The sequence below is a fragment of the Herpailurus yagouaroundi genome, unplaced genomic scaffold, assembly GCF_014898765.1.
Source record: "Herpailurus yagouaroundi ecotype Mexico unplaced genomic scaffold, PumYag 29, whole genome shotgun sequence".
NCBI classification, from domain to species: Eukaryota; Metazoa; Chordata; class Mammalia; order Carnivora; family Felidae; genus Herpailurus; species Herpailurus yagouaroundi.
Genome location: NW_024412377.1, coordinates 34,709,380 through 34,731,516, shown reverse-complemented (window position 1 = coordinate 34,731,516; position 22,137 = coordinate 34,709,380). Strand labels below are relative to the sequence as shown.

The 22,137-nt window shown below is 39.4% G+C and overlaps 2 protein-coding genes across 6 annotated transcripts in view; both read left to right on the top strand.

Annotated features, from left to right (window-relative positions):
* The window catches only part of CUNH5orf34 (chromosome unknown C5orf34 homolog), a 33,091-nt gene extending 30,632 nt beyond the window's left edge, over positions 1-2,459 (top strand). For 2 of the 3 annotated variants that reach the window (XM_040496534.1, XM_040496542.1), the window contains exon 13: positions 1,046-1,429. In XM_040496534.1, coding sequence (XP_040352468.1) covers positions 1,046-1,239 — 194 coding nt within the window. In that variant the 3' untranslated portion in view covers positions 1,240-1,429. Of the gene's footprint in view, positions 1-1,045; positions 1,430-2,331 lie in introns of those variants that run through there. The other variant, XM_040496551.1, reaches the window with a different exon arrangement.
* Positions 2,460-2,579: 120 nt separating this feature from the next.
* On the top strand, positions 2,580-20,792 carry TMEM267 (transmembrane protein 267). 3 transcript variants are annotated; one of them, XM_040496562.1, is made up of 3 exons: positions 2,580-3,253; positions 15,479-15,867; positions 20,361-20,792. In XM_040496562.1, the coding sequence occupies exons 2-3, from the start codon at positions 15,556-15,558 to the stop codon at positions 20,694-20,696; spliced, it is 648 nt and encodes a 215-aa protein (XP_040352496.1). In that variant the 5' UTR covers positions 2,580-3,253; positions 15,479-15,555; the 3' UTR covers positions 20,697-20,792. The 3 variants fall into 3 exon arrangements, with proteins under 3 accessions (XP_040352496.1, XP_040352504.1, XP_040352512.1); XM_040496570.1 differs by lacking the exon at positions 2,580-3,253 and adding an exon at positions 3,266-3,665; XM_040496578.1 differs by lacking the exon at positions 2,580-3,253 and adding an exon at positions 3,673-3,739.
* The last annotated feature ends 1,345 nt before the right edge of the window (positions 20,793-22,137 follow it).

Below are 22,137 nucleotides of genomic sequence, written 5' to 3'. Positions count from 1 at the left end.
GGATTTTTTTGCATTTATATTCATCAGGGATATTGGCCTGTAATTTTTTTTAACATTTTTTTTCATTTATTTATTTATTTATTTATTTATTTATTTATTTATTTATTTATTCAAAAGCAATCTCTTCACCCAATATGCGGCTTGAATCTGTGACCCTGAGATGAAGAGTCATATACTCTTCTGACTGAGCCAGCCAGGCACCCCGATAATTTTTTCTGACCAGTGTTCTTGTCTGGTTTTGGTTGTCAGGGTAATGCTGGACTTAAAGATGAGTTTGGACATACTCCCTCCACTTCTATTTTTTGGAAGAGTTTGAGAAGGATTGGTATTAATTCTTTTTCAGTGCTTGGAGGAATTCACCAGTGAAACCATCTGGCCCTGGGCTCTTATTTATTTGGAGGTTCTGGATTACTGATTCAACCTCCTTATTAGTGATTGATCTATTCAGATTCTCTCTTTCATGATTCAGTCTTGGTAGGTTGTATGTTTCTAGGAATTTATCTGTTTCTTCTAGGTTGTCCAATTTGTTGACATATAACTGGGCTCATTTTCTTAAGAAACTTTTTGTTCTGTAAGTTCCCACCTCATTCATTTAAATTATCTAATGATTTTTCTGTAATCCTATTCAAATAATAAAGTAGCTCTGCAACAGAGGACAGGTTTCTTTTCATTCTAGATCTTTTTTAAATTAAAAAATACAATGCATAGATTATTTATATTCCTGTCACTCTTTTGTTCTTTTAGTCCCATATCACTTCTTCACTTAAAGGAATGTTGAGATTTTAATTCTTTCATCTCCTATCACCAAATTTCCATCCAAATACACACACATACCTACTCTTTCCTTTCTTCTTTTCTACTCTAACTAGTTTCTTTATCAATAAGGGGTAGACTTGATAAGTTCTAAAGTACCAAATCTATTATGAATCCAAGAGACCTTCCTAACAGAGAAATAATATTTTAATATGAAAACCAGGCTTTCTGAAATTAAAAGTACTTATATAATGAAAATTTTGGGGAAAAACTCCTTAACTAAGCAACTTAGTGTTACTGGAGAATAGTGGTATCCTAAACCAGATTTCCAACAAAGAAAATGAACAGTCATCTGATCATTATGAACCAAAACCTTCAGAAACCTTGCTGGAAGAAGTTAATGAAAAGAGAGTATCAGTGGCATTGAAAAAAACTTCTGAAATCCTTCAGGATATTGACTATCTTCTATTAAATTCTAAAAAGTGAATCACAAACCTTAAGGATGTTGTTTCAAGTGACTAGTATTACTAGTAAGCCAAGAAATTACATATATTACTTCTGTGCAATGATTATATGAAAAAATGACAGTTAACTTTGGGGGTTACCTAACTTGTAAACTTTAAGATATATATTTATAATGTACCTTATTAATAAAGAACTATTTTAGAATTTTGAACAATTATTTCATATTTATGAAAAAAATTTATAAAATCATAGTTGTTACTGTTTTATCTTGCAGAGAATTTACTATTAATCCTCAAAGTTGTTTTTTTTTTCCTTTTTAAATATGCAGAATTTTGTGCATTTGGTCATTTGCTATTTGGTGTCTCCAAATATTTTTCAACAGAACTGCCCAAAGAGAATTAGATCTTTAAATCATACAGGCAATATTGCTTCAAGCTAAGAATTGAGCACTTCATCAGAGACCAATTTTATCTGAATTGGCTTATTAATTTCTTTTGAACATCTGAAAAAAACTGATGCTATACAAGTGTGTGCAACTAAAATGACCTCATCAAAAGTGCTGTTTATTAGAACCTTGCCAATTGGGAAATAACAAAACCACACACTAAAGAGACTTCAAGATTTGACAAATATAGCAAAAATATTCTGATTAACTTCTGATTTCTAGAAAAGACCAGCTTCTTGACATGGAAGAAAGAACATAGGAAACAAGGAGAAAAAGGAAATGAAGCAGAGCATAGATTAGGAGTGATAATGTCAGTGACTTGAATGGGCACAATGTTCTCTTGATAGCTTCTCTCTGGGCTCCTTGCCACCTTTAAATCTCAGCACCAATTATTACTTATTCAGAAGGGCCTCCCCCATTAGTCTCTATTACATCATCCTAGTTATTTCCTTTATAGCACATACTGTAGTTGTACAACTTTTGTTTCTTTGTAGTCTAGATCCTTCGCTAGAACTTGAGCTCCATAAAGTCATTCTATAGCCTGTTACTAAGCATGGTGTTCAGCACACAGAGAATTCAGTATGTATTGTAGAAATGAATCAGTGCCTTCGGGCTGTAGGCTGACTGCACAGAAAAGAACTAACACTTTCTCTTTGTTTTGGTTGCAGGAAGCCTTCCATGTTGTTCTTCTATAGCTCTAGAAAGCCTGGAGTATAAGATGTACAATGCTGCCATAAGGGCAATGTGAAATTGTTACTACAATTGAGACAAATTGTCCTTATCATGACTAAAAGCACCCCATATTGTGGTTAATGTGTTCTTTTTGATTAGCTTTTAAACTATGTGAGTTAAATTGTGTATCGTTTTCCTCAGTTGAATCTTTTCCACTGGCTAAGGACCAAGAGTGTGGCAAGCAATGAAAAGTTCTATCACCGAGAAACTGAGTCACACTTCAGGGTTTTGTGAGAGGCCTAGGAGTTTGCTTGATATTGAAGATCTCACTTTCTACTACAGAATTCTCTTTCAACTCTATGATTAATATAATCCCACTACTACCCTTGCTTTCCATCTGACACTTGTTCTGAGAAACTGTAGGTAGGAAGAAGAAAGCAATGCCCCTCTTTGAGCCTATTCTTTTGGGCCAGTGCTTCCTAGAGCCAGTGCCAAGCTAGACATCTCCTCGGTGCTCACTCAGGCAAAAGACAGGCTGGGACCTGACCACAGTCCCATTAAAAAGCTGCATCTTGTGAGTTTGGTTAATTAGGGTCAAGCTACATTTTACGCAGTTTTTTCAACTCCTGTGCGTTTAGCAGTCACGATTAAGCCAGGCCTGCCACTGCTGCTACAATAAACTGTAGCACCCACCGTCCGCCCACAAAGTGGCGAAGTATAATTATCAAGAATTCCCCAAGGGGGCGTTGGAGCGCTATGGAGGAGCGGCCGACCCGCAAAGCCGCGTGGTGTCACCGTCTCCTGAAAAACTCTCCGACGCCCAACTTGAAAGACATTTCTCTACCTCTTCGGGACCCAAGACGGCCTGTGGCTCCTAGCTCAAGCGTCTAAGCGTATGGTCTGTGCCTCCGACATTCGGTGAGGCCACTTCTGCTTTCTTAGCTTTCTGGCCGCCAGGGAGGGTGCATTATGGGTATATCGGCTAAGTCTGGGGCACGGCGCCGGCACAGCCAAGAACGAATGCTCAGGTTTGACAGAGGAAACCAACAAGGCACTTTGTACTTATCCCCCCACTATCCCAAAGGTCTCCTTATGTGGTACGGCGGGAGAAAACTGCAGGAACGCACCACCTCCACCAGCGGACCCCAGAGCTATCCGTTCCGGTCCGTTATGCATGGAGCCAGTATCCCGGCGTCCTCTCGGCGGACGTTTGGCGGGTGCTGGGGCCGCTCTGGCCGGCGTCCGGCGTCTCTATGGTGCCGGCCTAGGGGAGGGAAGAGAGGCGGGGCCGCCGTTTGTGCTGCGAAGGACTTCAACCTGAGAGCTGAGGGTGGGTGCGGCTGAGCTCCGCGAGGGACTGGGCGGGAAGGGGACGGAATGGACGCCGCGAAACTGCGTCCTGAGGTGGGAGGCCGAAGCTCCAGAGTCTGGAAGGGGTGGGCGTGCAGGGGCGGCGAGGGCGCGGGACGCGAGAGCAAGCGGGGTGTGCTGAACCCGTGGGCCGTCACTGTCTGATGGTCCCGGGATCTGCGCGAAGCCCCGGCGTCTCCCTCAGGCTTCGTCGCGCCTTCGAGATTCCCTAAGCACCGGGTCCTCCCCTAGGCTTTGTGCCCCGGCGTTTCCCTGGCCCAGGGCGGCGTGGCGGGGGTCTTGCCGGGGTTGCCCATTGCCCCCTTTACCAGGCACGACAGTCCTGCCCGCTCCGGATCCCTGGAGGCGTGACTGTTAAAAGTGTGACACGGTCTCTTCCCTGCACATGGAATGTTTGGTAACGTTGACGCCAGGCCTTCCTGCCCCATTTTCTTAATCGGCATTTTAAGATTATTGCATCACACCAGCCTTAGGAAAGAACGCTTTGGGAATTTGCCGAGATTTGAAATATACTGAGATTCAGAATTGTATGTTTTGTTACAAATAGTGTAGGAATTAAACATTTTATGTTCAGGCTATAAAAAGTTTCTGTGAAAGTGAGGATTTGTGTTTCCTTCCTTTGCAAATTAGCTGCATTAGATTGGGCATCTGCTCTAGGTATTGTAGCATTAAAAATATATATGTATTTGGGGCGTCTGGCTGGCACACTGGGCGGAGCCTGCTACTTGATCTCTGGTTTGAGTTGGAGCCCCACCTTGGGTGTAGAGATGACTTAAAGAAATTAAAATTAAAAAAAAAATATATGAACTTTTGCAGCACCAACAGTGAAAAAGACTTCTTTGTAAAACAATACTAAAGGTAGTTGTTGAATTTGGGACTACATTTACCTCAGGTTTTTATAAATATTTGTGTGATGAGAGAGGGAAGTAGGTGACATTTACATGGGGAATTTGTTAGCTCTTTGTTTTGGCAGAAATATTTGTCTAAGATTATTAATGCATCATAGTGTATAATTAAAGTGACTATGTGAGTTAAGGAAAGATTACTACTATGTATACTTTTTAAAAAAATGTTTTTAAAGTTTATTTTTGAGAGACAGACAACATGAGCAGAGGAGGGGCAGAGAGAGAGGGAGACACAAAATCCAAAGCAGGCTCCAGGCTCTGAGTTGTCAGCACAGAGCCCGACGCGGGGCTCGAACTCACAAGCGGTGAGATCATGACCTGAGCCCAAGTGGGACGCTTAACCGACTGAGCCACCCAGGCGCCCTACTACTATGTATGTATACTTTAAAGGCCCCATAGTTGATGACATTTTACTGTAATGGGATGGGGTGTGGCAGTTTTACCATTGTAGAAAGTGGCTACAAGTCATAAGGAGAAATTTATCATCTGGGTAACTGGTTGTTAGGAGATGAGAAGTCATCCTAAATAATATGTTTAGTTCATAGGCTGAGGGTTGCTTCCCTGCTTATACCTTGTATTAGTATACTGACATATTTGTCGAATACCTTGTGCACATTAGGTTTTATGCATGACAGGTTTAAGAGAAAATTATAGTTACTAGTCTTAACAGAACTGCCTAACAAAAGTGACTATGTAGAATAAATCGTTATTTTACAGTTTTTGAGGTCCATTCTACTTATAGGGAAGGGGTAGGAAGTAGAAAAAGGTATGACGAAAAATGGATACACTTGGGTGTCCTAGTCAGAGACAATAAATAAAAGGACTACATTCATTAAATTTGTTTTTCCAAAAGAAAAAAATTATTTCTCATACTCAGAATCTAAGCCAGAGATGTTAAATATCTGCACTAATAATTGGAGTGGAATAGATGTCAGAATTGTATTTCTAGGACCATAATTATACTCTTTTAACTTTTTTTAATGTTTATTTTTGAGAGAGAGCGCACGAGAGAGCCAGAGCATGAGTGGGGGAGGGGCAGAGAGAGAGGGAGACACAAAAGCTGAAGCAGGCTTCAGGCTCTGAGCTGTCAGCACAGAGCCTGACGCAGGTATTGAATTCATGAATCATGAGATCATGACCTGAGCCAAAGTTGGACACTCAACCGACTGAGCCACCCAGGCACTCCCATATTATATCTTTTTTAAAAAAAGGAAACAGGTCCTTGGGTGGCTCAGTCATTAAGCATCTGACTTGGGCTCAGGTCATGATCTCAGGGTTCAGGAGTTCGAATCCCACATCAGATGAGCTCAAGCCCTGCTTCCAGGTGAGCTCCTGCCCCACTTCGGGTGAGCTAAGCCCTGCTTCAGGTGAACACCAGCCCCGCTTCTCTTTCTCTCTTTCCCCCCTGCCTCTGCCCCTTGTGGGATTCTCTCTCTCTCTCTTTCTCTCTCTCTCTGCCCTTTGCTCACTTGTGCCCTCTCTGAATGAATGAATGAATGAAACAGTATTGTGTTAGATACCTATTACTGTATAACAAATTACCCCGAAACTTAGAGGCTTAAAACATTTAACAAGTATTATCTCACTGTGTCTGTGGTCTCGGAAAAGGCTTAGCTGGGTGATTCTGGCTCAGGGGCCCATGTACTTGCAGTCCAGAAGTTTGCAGGCCTGCAGGCATCTAAAAAACTTGACGGGATAAGGGATTTACTTCCCTCATTAGTCTTTTGTTGTTCTCTCATCAAGCAAACTGTTTTATACTTTCCATTTATAAAATGTATTTCATGCTGCCCCATTTTGTATATGTGTTCCTATTCAAACAATGATATAGTTATAAACAATAAGGTCTTCTTTTTTCGGGTCACTTTAAATTTGAATCATCATTTAAATACTTGAAGTGATCTTTTGATGTTTCACTTTGCTCTTAACACTTCATTAGCTACCCTGTCTTTTTAGAATCTGAACTTATGTAAAACACAAGGTTAGTAACATTTAAATATATTTTGGGATGTTAAAAATTGTTTCAAGAGTAAAAGAAGATGGGGGTACCTGGCTGGCTCAGTTAGTGGACTGTGTGACTCTTGGTCTTAGGGTTGTGAGTTCGAGCTCCATGTTGGGTGTAGAGATCACTTAAAAGTAAAATCTTAAAAAAAGAGTAAAAGAGTTTGGATGTAATGCAATTTGCAATTAAGTGGATAATGACCTTTTTTTTGTCTCCTTTCTGAGATAAGATTTGAAAATAAATTTGTAATAAATGCATATACAGTAAAACCTTGTGGTGTGAGTAACTTGTTCTGCGACTGAGTAGTACATGATGCCTAATGTCACATGATCACAAATGAGCCAATCATTCTTTTCTCTCTCTCTCTCTCTCTCTCTCTCTCTCTCTCTCTGCGGGATGGTGGGTGATCGTCTCCCTTGCTCAGATGCTGGGCCTCATGCTGTGTTTGGCAGAAATCAGTGATTTTTCAGAACATTGGAAGGTACCCAAAACTGGCGATAGTGTATTTTTTGTCACTTCAACAGTCCTTTGCTTTTCCATGCATGAGTAAGCTTAGGAATGCTTTGCTTCATTCTAGGTCAGGTTGCCTGCAGATAGAGACCCTCTCCTCTGCTGCATTGCCAGTTACATTAAATACAGTATATGACAAGAGTTTATTAATTATGTAGTATAGTTGACATCCATGCAAGTGTATACAATGGCCCCCATGCAGAAAAGGATTCCATTGAGCCAGTAGATAGCAGTGATTTCATTAGTGATAGTGAAAGTCATCCTACACAATAACCCTCTCTCTTGTCTCCCTCACACCAGCCACGAAGGTTTTCAAAGGTAAGTGCAGGTTAATTTATTTGTCTTTATATTTTGTATTTTCTTTATTGTTGTGTGTTCTGTTACAGTATTGTAATGATTTTTATGTGAATATTTTTGGGATGTGGAACAAGTCATCTGAGTTTCCAGTATTTCTTCGGCTTTGACATACAAGTGCTTTGGATTACAAGCATGTTTCCGGAATGAGTTATGCTCGCAAACCAAGGTTTTCCTGAATAAGCATAGTTTCAGTGGCAGCAGAGCTTTTCTGTTAGGCTTTTGTGTGAGTGTGCACAGCCTTCCCTCTCACACTCATCTGCCTGAGTGGCCTTCTTTCTCCTTCGGGCTAATTTGCAGGCCACTGCTTACTGAAGGAGGGGAATATTGCTGCCAGTGCAGCACCTCTCTGACTTGGTCATTAATTCAAATTTGTGTGTCCCGATTCCCATCTGGCTAAGTGGATACTGGCATCTAGTTTTGGTTCAAAGGGATATTTTATAAACTTTAAAATTATGTGCACTGAACCTTTAAATATGTTGACTTCTTTATCCATGCAAGTGTCAAGAGTTTATTTGTAAAGTAGAAACAAATGATTCATTTATGGGACTGTAAATTAAAGGGTTTAATTAAAGGATTCATGACCTTGGAGGTATCTTTTGCATTCTTACATTTTGGTCATATCTCTTGCTTGAAACTACTTTGATATCATTATTTCCTCATCCTGGAAGAATCTGTAGACTCAAACCCAATCTTAGTGCTTTTCAGAACAGATTTCATTATTGCAAATGACAAGAATTTGAGGATTGTCGTAGACTCCATTATCATTTGCACAGTTGGTCTGTGCAAAGCAAGTCTTCTTCACAATATGAAAGAATTAAAGGAATCTCTATAAGTTTATTTCACCTGGAGATAGAGAAATCTTTTGTAGTCTTTGCATGTGTCAACTAATACATAAATAGGAACAAATAATTTTTATAGTATAAATTTGGCTTATAAGAATTGTATAAAATTTTATTAAGGTTTATTTTAATTTTAATTTTTTTTGTTTATTTTTGAAAGAGAGAGCAGGTGGGGTAGGGGTAGAGAGAGAGGGGAGAGAATGAATCCCAAGCAGGCTCCGCACCGTGAGTGCAGAGCCCGATGCAGGCCTTGAACTCACAAACCGTGAGATCATGACCTGAGCCAAAATCAAGAGTTGGGTGCTTAACCTGAGCCACCCAGGCACCTCTATTAATGTTTACTAATGTTCTATATTCTCATATTTTTATTAATACATATTTATGATGTTATAAATATACTTCTACTTTTTAAAAATTATAGTTTGAAGAGGCTGACAAGCATCATGGTCTGAGTTGTTTAATGACTTCTGACTAACTTTTCAGAGTAGCTTTAATGGTTTTGTGGTCATAATATTAAGGCATTGAAAATGTTTAGGGAATCAAACAAGGGGAAAAAAGTAATGATCATATGTAAGCCCATGAGTGAGATAGGAGCCAAATGAACAGTCTTCTCTATTTTTAAATGTATAGTATAAGTACATATTTTTAATAAAAAGTAATATTTTACGTATTATCTTACAGGCTGCCTTTTTTTTTTTTTTAATTTTTTTTTTCAACGTTTATTTATTTTTGGGACAGAGAGAGACAGAGCATGAACGGGGGAGGGGCAGAGAGAGAGGGAGACACAGAATCGGAAACAGGCTCCAGGCTCTGAGCCATCAGCCCAGAGCCTGACGCGGGGCTCGAACTCCCAGACCGCGAGATCGTGACCTGGCTGAAGTCGGACACTTAACCGACTGCGCCACCCAGGCGCCCCCAGGCTGCCTTTTAAATGTTAATATTTTGAACATCTTTTCATGTCAGTAAAAATAGGAATAAGTTTTTTAAGGGCTGCTTAATTGTTTGAAATTAATTTCACTAGTCTTGTATTTAGGACCTTTAATTTCTAATTTTTCCTTATTATAAACAATGCCATACTGAATATCCATATATACCTCTTTGTATTTAAATCTACTTATTTTCTGTGGATAAATTTGTAGAGTTGGAAATGCTGAGTCAAAAATATTTGTTCATTTTTAAATGGTTTTTGATACATTTATTGTCAAATTGTCCCCTAAAAATTATACCAACTTACACTCCTGCTAATACTCAGTATGAGTGATCATTTCTCTACCACTACTAACAGAAAGTATTAGCAATTTTTTTGTCAATCTTACATTGAAATCTCATTGTTTTAATTAAATTATTAATGCTTATTTATTTTTGAGAGAGAGAGAGCGCATGAGCAGGGATGGGGCAGAGAGAGAGGGAGACAGAGGATCTGAAGCAGGCTCCCCACTGACAGCAGCAAGCCTGATGCAGGGCTCGAACTCATGTACAGCGAGATCATGATGTGAGCCAAAGTTGGACGCTTAACCAACTGAGCCACCCAGGCACCCCTTATTGTTTAATTTAAATTCAATTGATTACTAATAAAGTTGAAATCTTCTAGTAATTTTTGATATTTGTATTTCTTCCTTTTCAAAATTGCCTTTCCATAGACATTGCCCACTGTATTACTGGGGTATTGTTTTTCCTTCTTAATTTTAAGTGCCCTTAATAAAGTAAAACTTTAAATCTTTCTCCATCATAAAGGTTCTAAATTTCCTCCATTTGTCTTTAACTTTGCCATGCACAAGTTTTACATTCTTATGTAGTCATGTCTATCAATATTTTTAAAATAATTTTGAGCTCCCCTCTAAAAGTCTACCTGGCTGAGCTATGTAGAAGTCTGTTTACAAATTCATGTCAATATCCCAAACTTGATAATCAAACTGATTACAAAAGCTATCTAATCATAGAAATTTTCCAAGCAGCTAGTCAATGAAACATTCCCTTTCTTAATTTAACCAGGGAAATGGTCTATTATATTGCAAAACTGTAATCCATTTGAATGTTGTTTGATTTAACAGCTTTAAAACCTAGAGTTGATTTAACAGCTTTACTGTGTAGAACTGTGCATTGCACAGATTGAAAGCAGATGACCCAGTCTCAGGTTTCGTCTGATGATTGACTCTCTCCGGTCTACTTAGCACTTAACAGACTGACAACCAGTGTGGACTGCTCACTTCCTGTCCAGATAGTGTATTTGTCAGATTGCTCTTCTAATGCAACTGGAAGAAACAAAGAGCACTCTTTCTGCAATACATGCTGAAAAGGCTAAGTACTGTCTTTTCCAACCTCCCTTGCAGCAAAGGTCTGGTCATGTAATGTAGAGCCAGCCAATCAGACACATACCCTGCCCTACTCCAAATTTTGTATTGAGATTAAAAAAAAAAAAAAAAACAACCAAATACTGCCAAGAATCTTTCATGGCCGCAGCAGACAGTGCAGCTTTGACACCAATGCCAGTGGTAACATCTGGTGACAGGGGCTGGGCAGTGTAAGCTGGGGTCAGTGGTAGGGAGATCGTCACCAGACCAGTTGTCTGGTGTCATTTTCACTGAGGTACTTGAGGCATAGATTTGAGGCCTTGTTCTTAAAACCTGGCAAGTCTGTGATTTCCAATATCCTTTTAATAAGTTTTGTGTTTTGCATTTCTTTTCTTTTCCATGCACTTAGGAACCCTAACTGATACAGGATCTGAGTTAAATAATAAGTGTTCCTCTATCAGTTTAGAATTATACACACATTCCCCACTCCCCCATACACACACTTAATCGGTTTCTGGACTTTGTATTCACCTTTTAGTACTTATGATACTCTGCTTTTTCAAGTTTACTCCTTTATTTTACCTGAAGCAGAGCTCGTGTTCACACAAAGCAGGGCTCGAGCTCACCCGAAGCGGGGCACAAACTCACCCAAAGTGGGATTCGAATTCATGAACTGTGAAATCATGACCTGAGTCGAAGTCAGATGCTTAACAAGTAAGCCACCTAGGCACCCGGTATTTGCTCTTCTAAATGAAATTTAGAAACATTTCATGAAGTTCCTAAAAGAAAATCCCTTTTGATTGTAATTAGGAGTATATTAAATTTATAGATTCCATTGGAAGGGAATAACACCATCAATGTTGTCTTCTTACTCAACAAAATGGTCTGGATCTTGTATTCGTTAAGTTCCATCAAAGAAGAAGAACTACTTGCCTGCTAAATGTGGGATTTATGACAGGGGTTAGACCTTCTGTAATTGTGGGGGCTGGGAGAGCATTCTGGGCAGACGCTTGCCTCTGAGTCTTTTGTTGAGCCTGAAGCTGCTGCAGATCAGCCAGGCAGACAGTCAAAAAGGGAAACAATGTGGAGGAGAGCAAGGACAGAGTGGAATCTGCATTGGCTTCTCACCAACTCCAGTTTTGATGCTGTGGGTGATCTGCAGGAGAAGCTGGCATTCTTGACCTTGATTCATTTTCATGTATACATGAAACTATGAACCATGAAACTATTGCCATAATCAAGATAGTGAACATAACTCTTCCCCCAAAGTTTCCTCATGTTCCTTTTTAATCCTTCTAAGTCCCTCCCTTCCCCAGGCAACCACTGATCTGCTTTCTGTCACTTAAGTTGATTTGCATTTTCTAGGATTTTACATAAATGGAATCATTATGTATTCTTTAAAAAATTTCTAAATGAAAATTAAAAAAAATTTTTTTTCAACGTTTATTTATTTTTGGGACAGAGAGAGACAGAGCATGAGCGGGGGAGGGGCAGAGACAGAGGGAGACACAGAATCGGAAACAGGCTCCAGGCTCTGAGCCATCAGCCCAGAGCCCGACGCGGGGCTCGAACTCACAGACCGTGAGATCGTGACCTGGCTGAAGTCGGACGCTTAACCGACTGCGCCACCCAGGCGCCCCTCTAAATGAAAATTTTAAATATATAGAAAAGTGGAGGATAGAATAATGAACTACAGGGTATCCATTACCGATATTGAACAATTATAAAATTTCCCATATTTCCTTTATTTATGTCATTTTTAAAAATTAAGACTTTACTTTTGATAGCAGTCTTAGGTTTACAGAAAAATTGAGCAGATAGTACAGAGTGTTCCATGTGTTACCTCTCCCTCCATACATATTTCTCCCTATTATTAACATTTTGTGTTAGTGTGGCACACTTGTTACAATTAATAAACCAACATTGGTGCATTGATTGAAGTCCATAGTTGACATTAAGGCTCATTCTTTGTTTTTTGTTTGTTGTTTTTTTTTTAATTTTTTTTAATGTTTATTTATTTTTGAGACAGAGAGAGACAGAGCATGAATGGGGGAGGGTCAGAGAGAGAGGGAGACACAGAATCCGAAGCAGGCTCCAGGCTCTGAGCTGTCAGCACAGAGCCCAACGCGGGGCTCAAACTCACGGACAGCGAGATCATGACCTGAGCTGAAGTCGGACGCTCAACCGACTGAGCCACCCAGGCGCCCCAAGGCTCATTCTTTGTGTTGTCTAGTTACATGGGTTTTGACTATTACTCCATTTTTCTTTTCTTTTTGGTTTGGTTTATTTCACTAAGTATTTGAGGTTCATCAATGTTTTCGTATGTATTACTTTTTTATTTCTTTTTATTCCGTGTTTTGTTTAGCCAGTTGGGCTGTTTCCAGTTTGGAGCTAATGTAGATAAAGCTGCTGTGAACATTCATGTACAAGTCTTTGTATGTCTGTATGCTTGCATTTCTCTCCGGTAAATACGTGGGAGGAGAATGACTATGATCGAAGTATGTTTAACTTTGGAGAAACTGACAAGTGGTTACCATTTTATATTTCCACCAGCCGTGTGTGAGGGTTCTGGTTGCTCCACATCTCTTCAACATTTGGGATGATAAGTCTTTAATTTTAGCCATTCTAATTGGTATATCTGGTATCTCATTGTGGCTTTAATTTGCATTTCCCTAATAATTGATGACATTGAGCATATTTCATGTGCTTGTTGACCACTATATATTATCTTTGTAATGGACCTTTTCAAATCTTTAGCCCATTTTTGTATTCGTTTATTTTTCTGTTACTGTGTTTTGAGAATTCTTTGTTCTGGGTAGAAATCCTTTATCAAATACGAGATACGCAAATATTTTATCCCAAATCTGTGGCTTGTTGTTTCATTCTCTTAATGTTTTTCAAAGAGCAGAGCTTCTTAATTTTGACAAAGTTCAGTGTATCAATTTTTAAAAAACAGATTGGCCTTTTGATGTTGCTTCTAAGAACTCTTTACATAGTCCAAGGACACAAAAATATTCTATGCTTTCTTCCAGGAGTTTTACAGTTTTATATCTTACTTTTAGGTCTGTAATCCATTTTGACTTAATTTTTGTATATGGAGTAAAGTATGGACCGAGGTTTATTATTTTTACGTATGGATATCCTGTTGTTCCAGCAGTGTTTGGTGAAAGGATCGTCTTTTCTCCGTTTACTTGCTTTTGCATGTTTGTTAAAAATCAATTGACCGTATATGGGTGGATCTATTTCTGATCCCACTTTCTATTCCGTTTCATCAATCTATTTGTCTATCTTTATATCGGTACCACACTGTCTTAATTACTGCGGTTTTATAAAAACTTGAAATCAGATGGTGTAAGGCCTTCAACTTAGTTCATCTTTTTCCAAGTTGTTTTCTGATTCAAGGAATGTTTCCTTATAAATTCCGGAATATATATTACGAGCTATGTATAGTTTTTATGACAGAATGGAAGTTGAATCGTTCTTAATACGTCATTTAGTTATTCTTTAGCCTCAGAATTAAAACAGAACAATATAAAACAAAAACTGCAGGTATCACATAATGTTGATAACTTTCACTGTATAAATGATTTCAGTATCCTATGCCAGGTAAGCACTAAGCACAGAATTATGATTGCCTTTTTATATCAATTAAAGTTCTTCGGTGAGAGGCAACAGAAAGGAAAAAGGGATTTATTGGAAGAATGCTAGGGTAGCTCCTAGAAGTAAAAGGTAAGCTGCAGGAAGGAGGCCAGCTCTGAGAAACTTAAAAGACTGGACCTGTGGACTTGATGTCCTTATGGTTCTTTGTTTTTAGGGTGCTCCATGTAGTGAAGCCCATGGTCTGTAAGAAGAAGAGTAACTTTCCCCTACCAGCTCCACTTAGGAAAATTCTAGAAAGGAGTCTGATTGGCCCAGCCTGGGTCACCTTAACCACTAGAGTATTCACCACTAGTCCAATCACTACTGGAAAATGATGACTAATTACTACTTACTAATTAATGACTACTACTAAGAGAGACAGGGAATTCTAACTGGTCAGCTCCAGAGTGGGTCTTGCGATGAGCGCTTTTCCTAAAAGGAGATGCTCTTTCAGAAGTATGGAAAATAGATGCTGGGTACACAGACACGGATGCCCACTGCCATGTAGCACACATGGCTGAGAGAGAGAACTGATGGATGACCTCAAAGTAATAGATTACAGTTGGTGGGCTTTCTTAAATTCCCCTTGATACATACTAACGTGTAAACTGGTGTTCCTATTCTCTTTGTGCTACATGGCATATTGTACATAACATGTAAGAAATACGATTTTCTTACACTTGAAAATTACTAACAGAGTAGTCTTAAATGTTCTCGCCACACGCACAAAAAGGTAACTATGCAAGGTGACGGAGATGTTAACCACACTGTGGTAATCATTTCACAATATATGCGTATATGAAATCATCACATTATACACCTTAACCTTATACAGTGTTATATATCAGTTATATCTCAATAAAGCTGGGAAAAATAAAATGAAGTTACTGACAATGGTTTAAAAAAAAAAAAAAAAAGAAATACCAGGGGTGCCTGGGTGGCGTAGTCAGTTAAGCATCTGACTTCAACTCATGTTATGATCTCACGGTTCATGGGTTCGAGCCCCACATTGGGCTCCGTGCTGACGGCTCAGAGCCTGGAGCCTGCTTCGGATTCTGTGTCTCCCTCTCTCTCTGCCCCTCCCCCTCTCACATCCTGTCTCTTAAAAATAAACAAAACATTTAAAATAATTTTTTTTCTACAATTTGATTTTGTATTTGTGAAATCATTGCTGATTTTGTTTTGTTTAAATGCTATGTGGCATTAATATTTTTCTTTGCTTTCTGTTTTAGGGTGACTGGGGAATGTAAACAAGAATAAGCTGTTTGTCTCCTGATGGCTTTTGCTGTATACTGACGTATTATTTGTGATGGCATCTGAGGCTGAGAAGACCCATGCTTTACTCCAGTCTTGTAGCACTGAATCTCTTTTTTCCAGCCTCGGTCTGGGAATATTTTGCCTAGTAGCTGACAGACTTCTTCAGTTTTCAATCATTCAGCAAAATGACTGGCTTCGAGCCCTCTCAGATAATGCAGTACATTGCGTGATTGGCATGTGGTTGTGGGCAATTGTCATTGGAGTCAAGAAGACAACTGACTTTGGAGAAATCATTTTAGCTGGATTTTTAGCCTCTGTTATTGATGTAGACCACTTTTTTCTAGCTGGATCTTTATCTTTAAAGGTAAGAGGCATCCATGTTTAATTTTTCTGGTCTTTAACACCATTATATTGACCTTCACAGCATCATTTTAGAGGTAGGGGTTATCTTTATTTTAAAGTAAGAAAGCTCAGGGGCGCCTGGGTGGCTCAGTCGGTTAAGCATCCGACTTCAGCTCAGGTCACGATCTCACAGTCTGTGAGTTCGAGCCCTGCGTCGGGCTCTGGGCTGACGGCTCAGAGCCTGGAGCCTGCTTCCAGTTCTGTGTCTCCCTCTCTCTCTGCCCCTCCCCCGTTCATGCTCTGTCTCTCTCTGTCTCAAAAATAAATAAACGTTAAAAAAAAAAATTTTAAAGTAAGAAAGCTCATTCAATCCCATTTTTTTGAGCACTCAGTACTTTCCTGAAGATGAATACAGACATGTTGCTAATCAAGTTACTTGGCCTCACAAAGTGCCAAGGATGCATACAGAGCAAGGACTCACTAAATGTACCTAGAGAGTTCTGTGCTGGCTTTACCGAGGACGGTGCTTAGCCAAGTCTTGAAGGAAGCATCAGCCCACTGGTTTAAAATAATGGGGGTCATTCTCAGAGCTAACCTGGTTCTTTTTTCTGTGTTCTTTCTTCAGGGCCACAGTTAGGATTTTCCCCCTTACGCTTCATGTTTTACAGTTAGTATGCAGCTCCTACGTGCTCTGTAACCGTGAAGCAGCTTTAAGATGATTCCGAGTCCTGGGGAATGACTTCAGTAGATTCATTCCCCAGCCCCTCTTGGAACCAAAGGTGTGCATTTCAAGGGACTCCTTAGGACACTGTCGCTGGTGGCGAAATTTGAGGAATTTCATTGAGGCTTCAGATGTTTAGCTATACAGTGACCTGCTAGCTTTGCAAATGAGCTATGCTTAAAATGACAGTTCAGACAATATTTTGTTTTTGCTTTTTTTTTTTTCGTTTTAGAGAGAGAGAGCGTGCACACGAGCGGGAGAGAGGGTCAGAGGAGAAGGAGAGAGAGAAAGAGAGAGAGAGAATGAGTGAGTGAGAATCTCAAGCAGGCTCCACGCTCACCATGGAACCCACCCAGGGCTTGATCCCATGACCCTGGGGTCATGACCTAAGCCAAAATCAAGAGGCACCCAGGCACCCCTGTTCAGATAATATTTTCTAAGTGTCATCAGATTTGCCTACCTTTTACATGTTTATGACCTGTAAATATTTCAGGAAAGAAATACAGACCCACAGAGCAAGGACTTTTCTTGCTCACCACTGCCTGGAACGCAGCCTGGCTCACCTAGTAGGTGTTTGGTAGATATTTGTTGAATGAATGAGAAATGATCACTTTTTCCTTTATGTGTCACACACCAGGTACTTCTCAGAGATTGTCTCACTTATGAAAACGCTTAATCAGTTAGGAATCACTAATTCCTGATTAAAGACACAGTGTAACTTTTTGGCTATAAATGGAGGCAGAATAACACTGCGTTTGAGATTGGCATCAGAAGACCTGAGTTTGAATCCCGGTATGTGGTGGTGTTAGCAGAGCCCCTTCCTTCTTTAAGCCTCAGTGCCCTCATCTGTAAAATGTGGATTCTGTCTTTACTGATCTCGTTGGGTTGTCTTGAGTGTTAAGAAAGCATGTTACAGGATGCACCGTGGTAAATAGTTCACAATAAATGTTAGTAGAGATTTGGGTAAGCTAAACCACAGAAAGTGTGGTTCATAAGTGCGTTCACCTAGAATTTAACTATCGTAATTTTTAAAAATGTTTAGGCTACCTACTATATTTATTCTTTGACTCACTTAGAAGCGGTAGTGTTGAGAATATGAGCCAAAGAGTCAGACAGACTCAGTGTTTGTACAACGTGGGGAAGCTACTTGTTCTCTGTAAGCCTCGGCTCCCCACTCTGTAAGACCATCTCTAACTCATCCAGTTGTTGTAAGGATTAAAGGAGGTAGTGCATAGAAAGTATAGCATAGTGCTGGTACTGATCCTTTTTTAAAAATGAAATATGAACGTTTTTAACCATAAAACTGTTTGTGATCATCAGTAATAAGTACCAAAACTAAGTACTTATGATACTATTTAAAAAATTTTTTTTACCATTTATTGATTTTTTTTAGAAACAGAGTGACAGAGTGCAAGCAGGGGAGAGGCAGAGAGAGAGAGAGTGAGACACAGAATCTGAGGCAGGCCCCAGGCTCCTGGCTGTCAGCACAGAGCCCGACATGGGGCTCAGACTCATGAACTGTGAGATCATGACCTGAGCCGAAGTCCAACGCTTAACCCACTGAGCCACCCAGGCACCCCATTATGATACTATTTTTTAAATGTCTGTTGTTACTTCTTTTTTTAAGTGATCTATTTTTACTTCTGTAATTTTATGATAATGTCCTTTTATTCTTTATTATTTTTCTTTTTTTTTAATGTTTATTTATTTTTGAGAGAGAAAGAGAGCGTGAGCAGGGGAGGGGCAGAGAGAGAAGGAGACACAGAATCCGAAGCAGGCTCCAGGCTCTGAGCTGTCAGCATGGAGCCCAATGTGAGGCTCAAACCCACAGACGACGAGATCATGACCTGAGCCAAAGTCAGACGCTTAATCAACTGAGCCACCCAGGCGCCCCCATTATTCATTATTTATCTATGAAGGAAAAGTCTCGATTGAAGTTTTAGAAGTAAGCCAAGCAACAGAAATTTCTTTAGCATCTATTAATATAAATAGACTTCACAAATGAATGCAGGAAGAGTCAGACATATCCAGAGCATAACTGCTAATCACGTCAACTTCAGGCTATTGCTTTCTTCCAAGTCGGGACTACCACAGGCCCCCTTGTCCCACCCCGCTGTTAAGGAGCGCGATACAGCGTGGGTATGGAACCAAAAAACAAAGGTAGAGACAAGAATTGAGTAACAATACAGAAATGTCACATGTGCCGGCAAAGTAGAAATAAAACAGCTAAAAATGTAGAGAGGGGAGAAGGAAGGGGAATGTAGCATAAATGCCTTGATTGATGTTTAGTCAGTTGGTGGGAGTAGAGAACCCTGGTTTAAGTAGTGCGTTTAAGAGACCCCCCAGCCGTGTGACTTCACAGGGTGGCAAGGTATAGTGTCTGTCTCTCTCTCTTTTTTAAGTTTATTTATTTATTTTGAGAGAGAAAGAGAGAGAGAGCGAGCAGGGGAGGGGCAGAGAGAGAGGGAGACAGAATCCCAAGTAGGCTCCACACTGTCAGCACAGAGCCTAATGTGGAGTCCGAAGCCACAGAACTGGGAGACCATGACCCGAGCCGAAATCAAGAGTCAGATGCTTAACCGACTGAGCCACGCAGGCACCCCCAAGGTACAGTTTTTTTTAACAGATGTCTTGTATTTTAGTGTGGTGGGAAGGTTATGCCTCCTAATTTTTTTTTTATAGGTACCTAAGTTGTTTTTTTCACTACTCCTTTTCCTCTTGACCGTCCCCAAAGGGTTCCTCTCCCTTCCTCTTTATCATCTTCTCCCCCAGAACCAGTGCCTTCCTTGTAATGCCTTGAATCATGCACACTTTGAAGTTTTTGCTTTGTAGCTGGTGCTCTGATCTATGAGGGCCCTTTTCAGTGTTTCTCTTTCTAGTAATTTTAGATCAATCTTAGGTCTCCTCGTCCTTCTTGGCTTGCGGTGGAGGTGTGCAAGAGAGCACGCTGATGTGGTGTTTATCTTAATGCTTTAGAGTATTTGAAGTTTTAGGTGCTCTCTGACGTCTGTCTAATGCTGAGTGGGATTTGGTATAGTTTTATTTGTCCTTGTCTGTAGTGTTTTTGAGGATGTGTGGGGAGATTCAGATTTAGGCAATTTTCACTATCCTCGGCTTCCTTTTCATTCGAAGTTATCTAATTGAGAGGAGCCTGGGTGGCTCAGGCAGTGAAGCATCTGACTCTTGATTTCAGCTCAGGTCATGATCTCTCTGCCCTTCCCCAGCTAGCGCATGCACTCATGGTCTCTCTCTCTCTCTCTCTCTCAAAATAAATAAACTTAAAAAAATAAAATAAAATAATACAGTCTTTCTAAATGTTGTTGTAAGTGCATTCTGAAAATATTCAAGGCCAATATAAACCGGTTACAACAAAATATGTCTTTCTTGCCTTTATTGATAGAAGAATATTTTATTTGGTTGTGAGATTTTTTTTCAATGCTGTTAGAGGCCCCAGATAATTCTCTAAAACTCCAAATTTACACAAACCGTACATTTGATATATAAATTATGTTCATATTGTGACTTTTCTAAGCAAATAATAGAAAACTTTAAAAAATTGATGGCCAGGTTCTTGAGATCTTGATTCCATTTTTAACGCAAAGAAATATCCTACTCACACCTATATCTTCTTTGCTTTACATATACCAGATTGAATATGTGTATTCACAGGTGACATAGAAAATGTTTCCATTGCATTTCTAATAGACTCCTGGAAAATATTTTAGAATATTAAGAAGCATCTACAAAATTTTGTTTGCCAAGAGGGAAATGATACCAGCTACTTTCCCCTGCAGGCCGCTTTGACTCTTCCACGAAGACCTTTTCTTCACTGTTCTACCGTGATACCTGTCGTGGCTCTGACCTTGAAGTTTACTATGCACCTTTTCAAGCTCAAAGACTCATGGTGCTTTCTCCCCTGGATGTTATTTATATCCTGGACCTCACATCATATCCGAGATGGAATTCGCCACGGCTTGTGGATATGCCCATTTGGAAAAACTTCTCCTTTGCCATTCTGGCTTTATGTCATAATCACATCCTCTTTACCTCATATCTGTTCATTTGTTATGTATTTAACGGGGACCAGACAAATGATGTCTGCAAAACATGGAATTCAGATTGACGTCTGAAGTAACTGTATGCCACTCTGGGAGAAGGAAATGGTTCAGACGATAATTAAGGGTAGCTGACATTATAAATTAAAAAATATATATTAATTATTATAATTCCTGAATCCTCTTGCTCAGGAGGCATGCACCCTTCTTTAAATATATATATATAGATATACATATATATCTATATATATATATATGTTATAATTTTACTTCTCTCTTCTATATAATACACTAGTACAATATTAGAGTTTCATTTATTCCGTGACATATTTTTATTGTGTCTTCTGTTTATCTGGCTTTACCAATAGCTCTAGTAGACTAACATCCAGTCACATTTTCTGGAGGTATACATTTAAGGCAGTCCACTTCAGGATGAAAAACAGATCAAATTGTAGGGTGCCTAATTTGAAGGCATTTGTGTCCACATTTTCCTGAGATACTGAAAACAGTGAAAGAGCCAGAATAAATGAGATCCTGAATAAGACGTATGGTGGCCACTAAGATTTCTTCATTTTCCTCTATGTTGAACCTGAGTGAAGTTTGATTTTCCAGGTACTTTAGTGAGTTTTGATTACTGGTGGAATCTGTGCCAGTAGACTTGTAAGAAATCATCATATTCATAAAAGATAGTAACTAATATTAGATCTAGATTATTGTTTCAGGAATCACTTTAGGAAATAATTATTGTAATATGTTGCCTGTAGTAACATTACTCAAGTATTATTGTTTTTAAAGTTCATCTATTTATTTTGAGAGACAGAGTGTGTTCATGAATGGGGGAGGGGGAGGGAGAGAGAGAGTCCCAAGCAGGCTCTGCTCAGTTGCACAGAGCCTCACGTGGGGCTTGAACTCACAAATCGAGAGATCATGACCTGAGCCAAAATCAAGAGTCAGACTCTCAACCGACTGAGCCACCCAGGCGCCCCGGTATTATTTTTTTAGTATCTTTGCCCCCGAATCCCATGTGTTAAGGTTTTAACTGTTCTGAAAAAACATAATTAAATTAACAAAATATTAATACATGGCTTATAACCATGGAATTTGAATTCACACAAAAAAAGGACTTACCAGTAATGTTATTTCAGATGTAAACTCCTAAGGTGTCATTAAAATTGTTTTAGTTGCTATCAGTTTGTTTACACACTATTTAAAAATATTATACCAGTTAAATAATTTTTAAAACATATGCCTGATGCAGAGAGACAAAACATACGTTTTTCAAAATGAAGGAGTTTCAGGAAATTTGCCTTTTCCTTTGTCCTTTCAGGTTAACCTGTCAAAAATGATTAACCTTTATTAGAGAAGGAAAATTTGGTTGCTATAAAATTTTACATTTTCACAGTTTAATGTCACTTTGATATAAACGTCAGTGCCCTAAAGACACTTGCTTTGTTTTTTGGTATCCTATGTGCCATCTGCTATCTTTAGATTTTCTCACACATTTGTGATTTGTAAT

Coding starts and splice junctions, on each gene's coding strand:
- TMEM267 (XM_040496562.1), top strand. CDS start 15,556: ATGGCATCTGAGGCTGAGAAGACCCATGCTTTACTCCAGTCTTGTAGC. Junction 15,868..20,360: donor CTGGATCTTTATCTTTAAAG/GTAAGAGGCATC, acceptor TTTCCCCTGCAG/GCCGCTTTGACTCTTCCACG.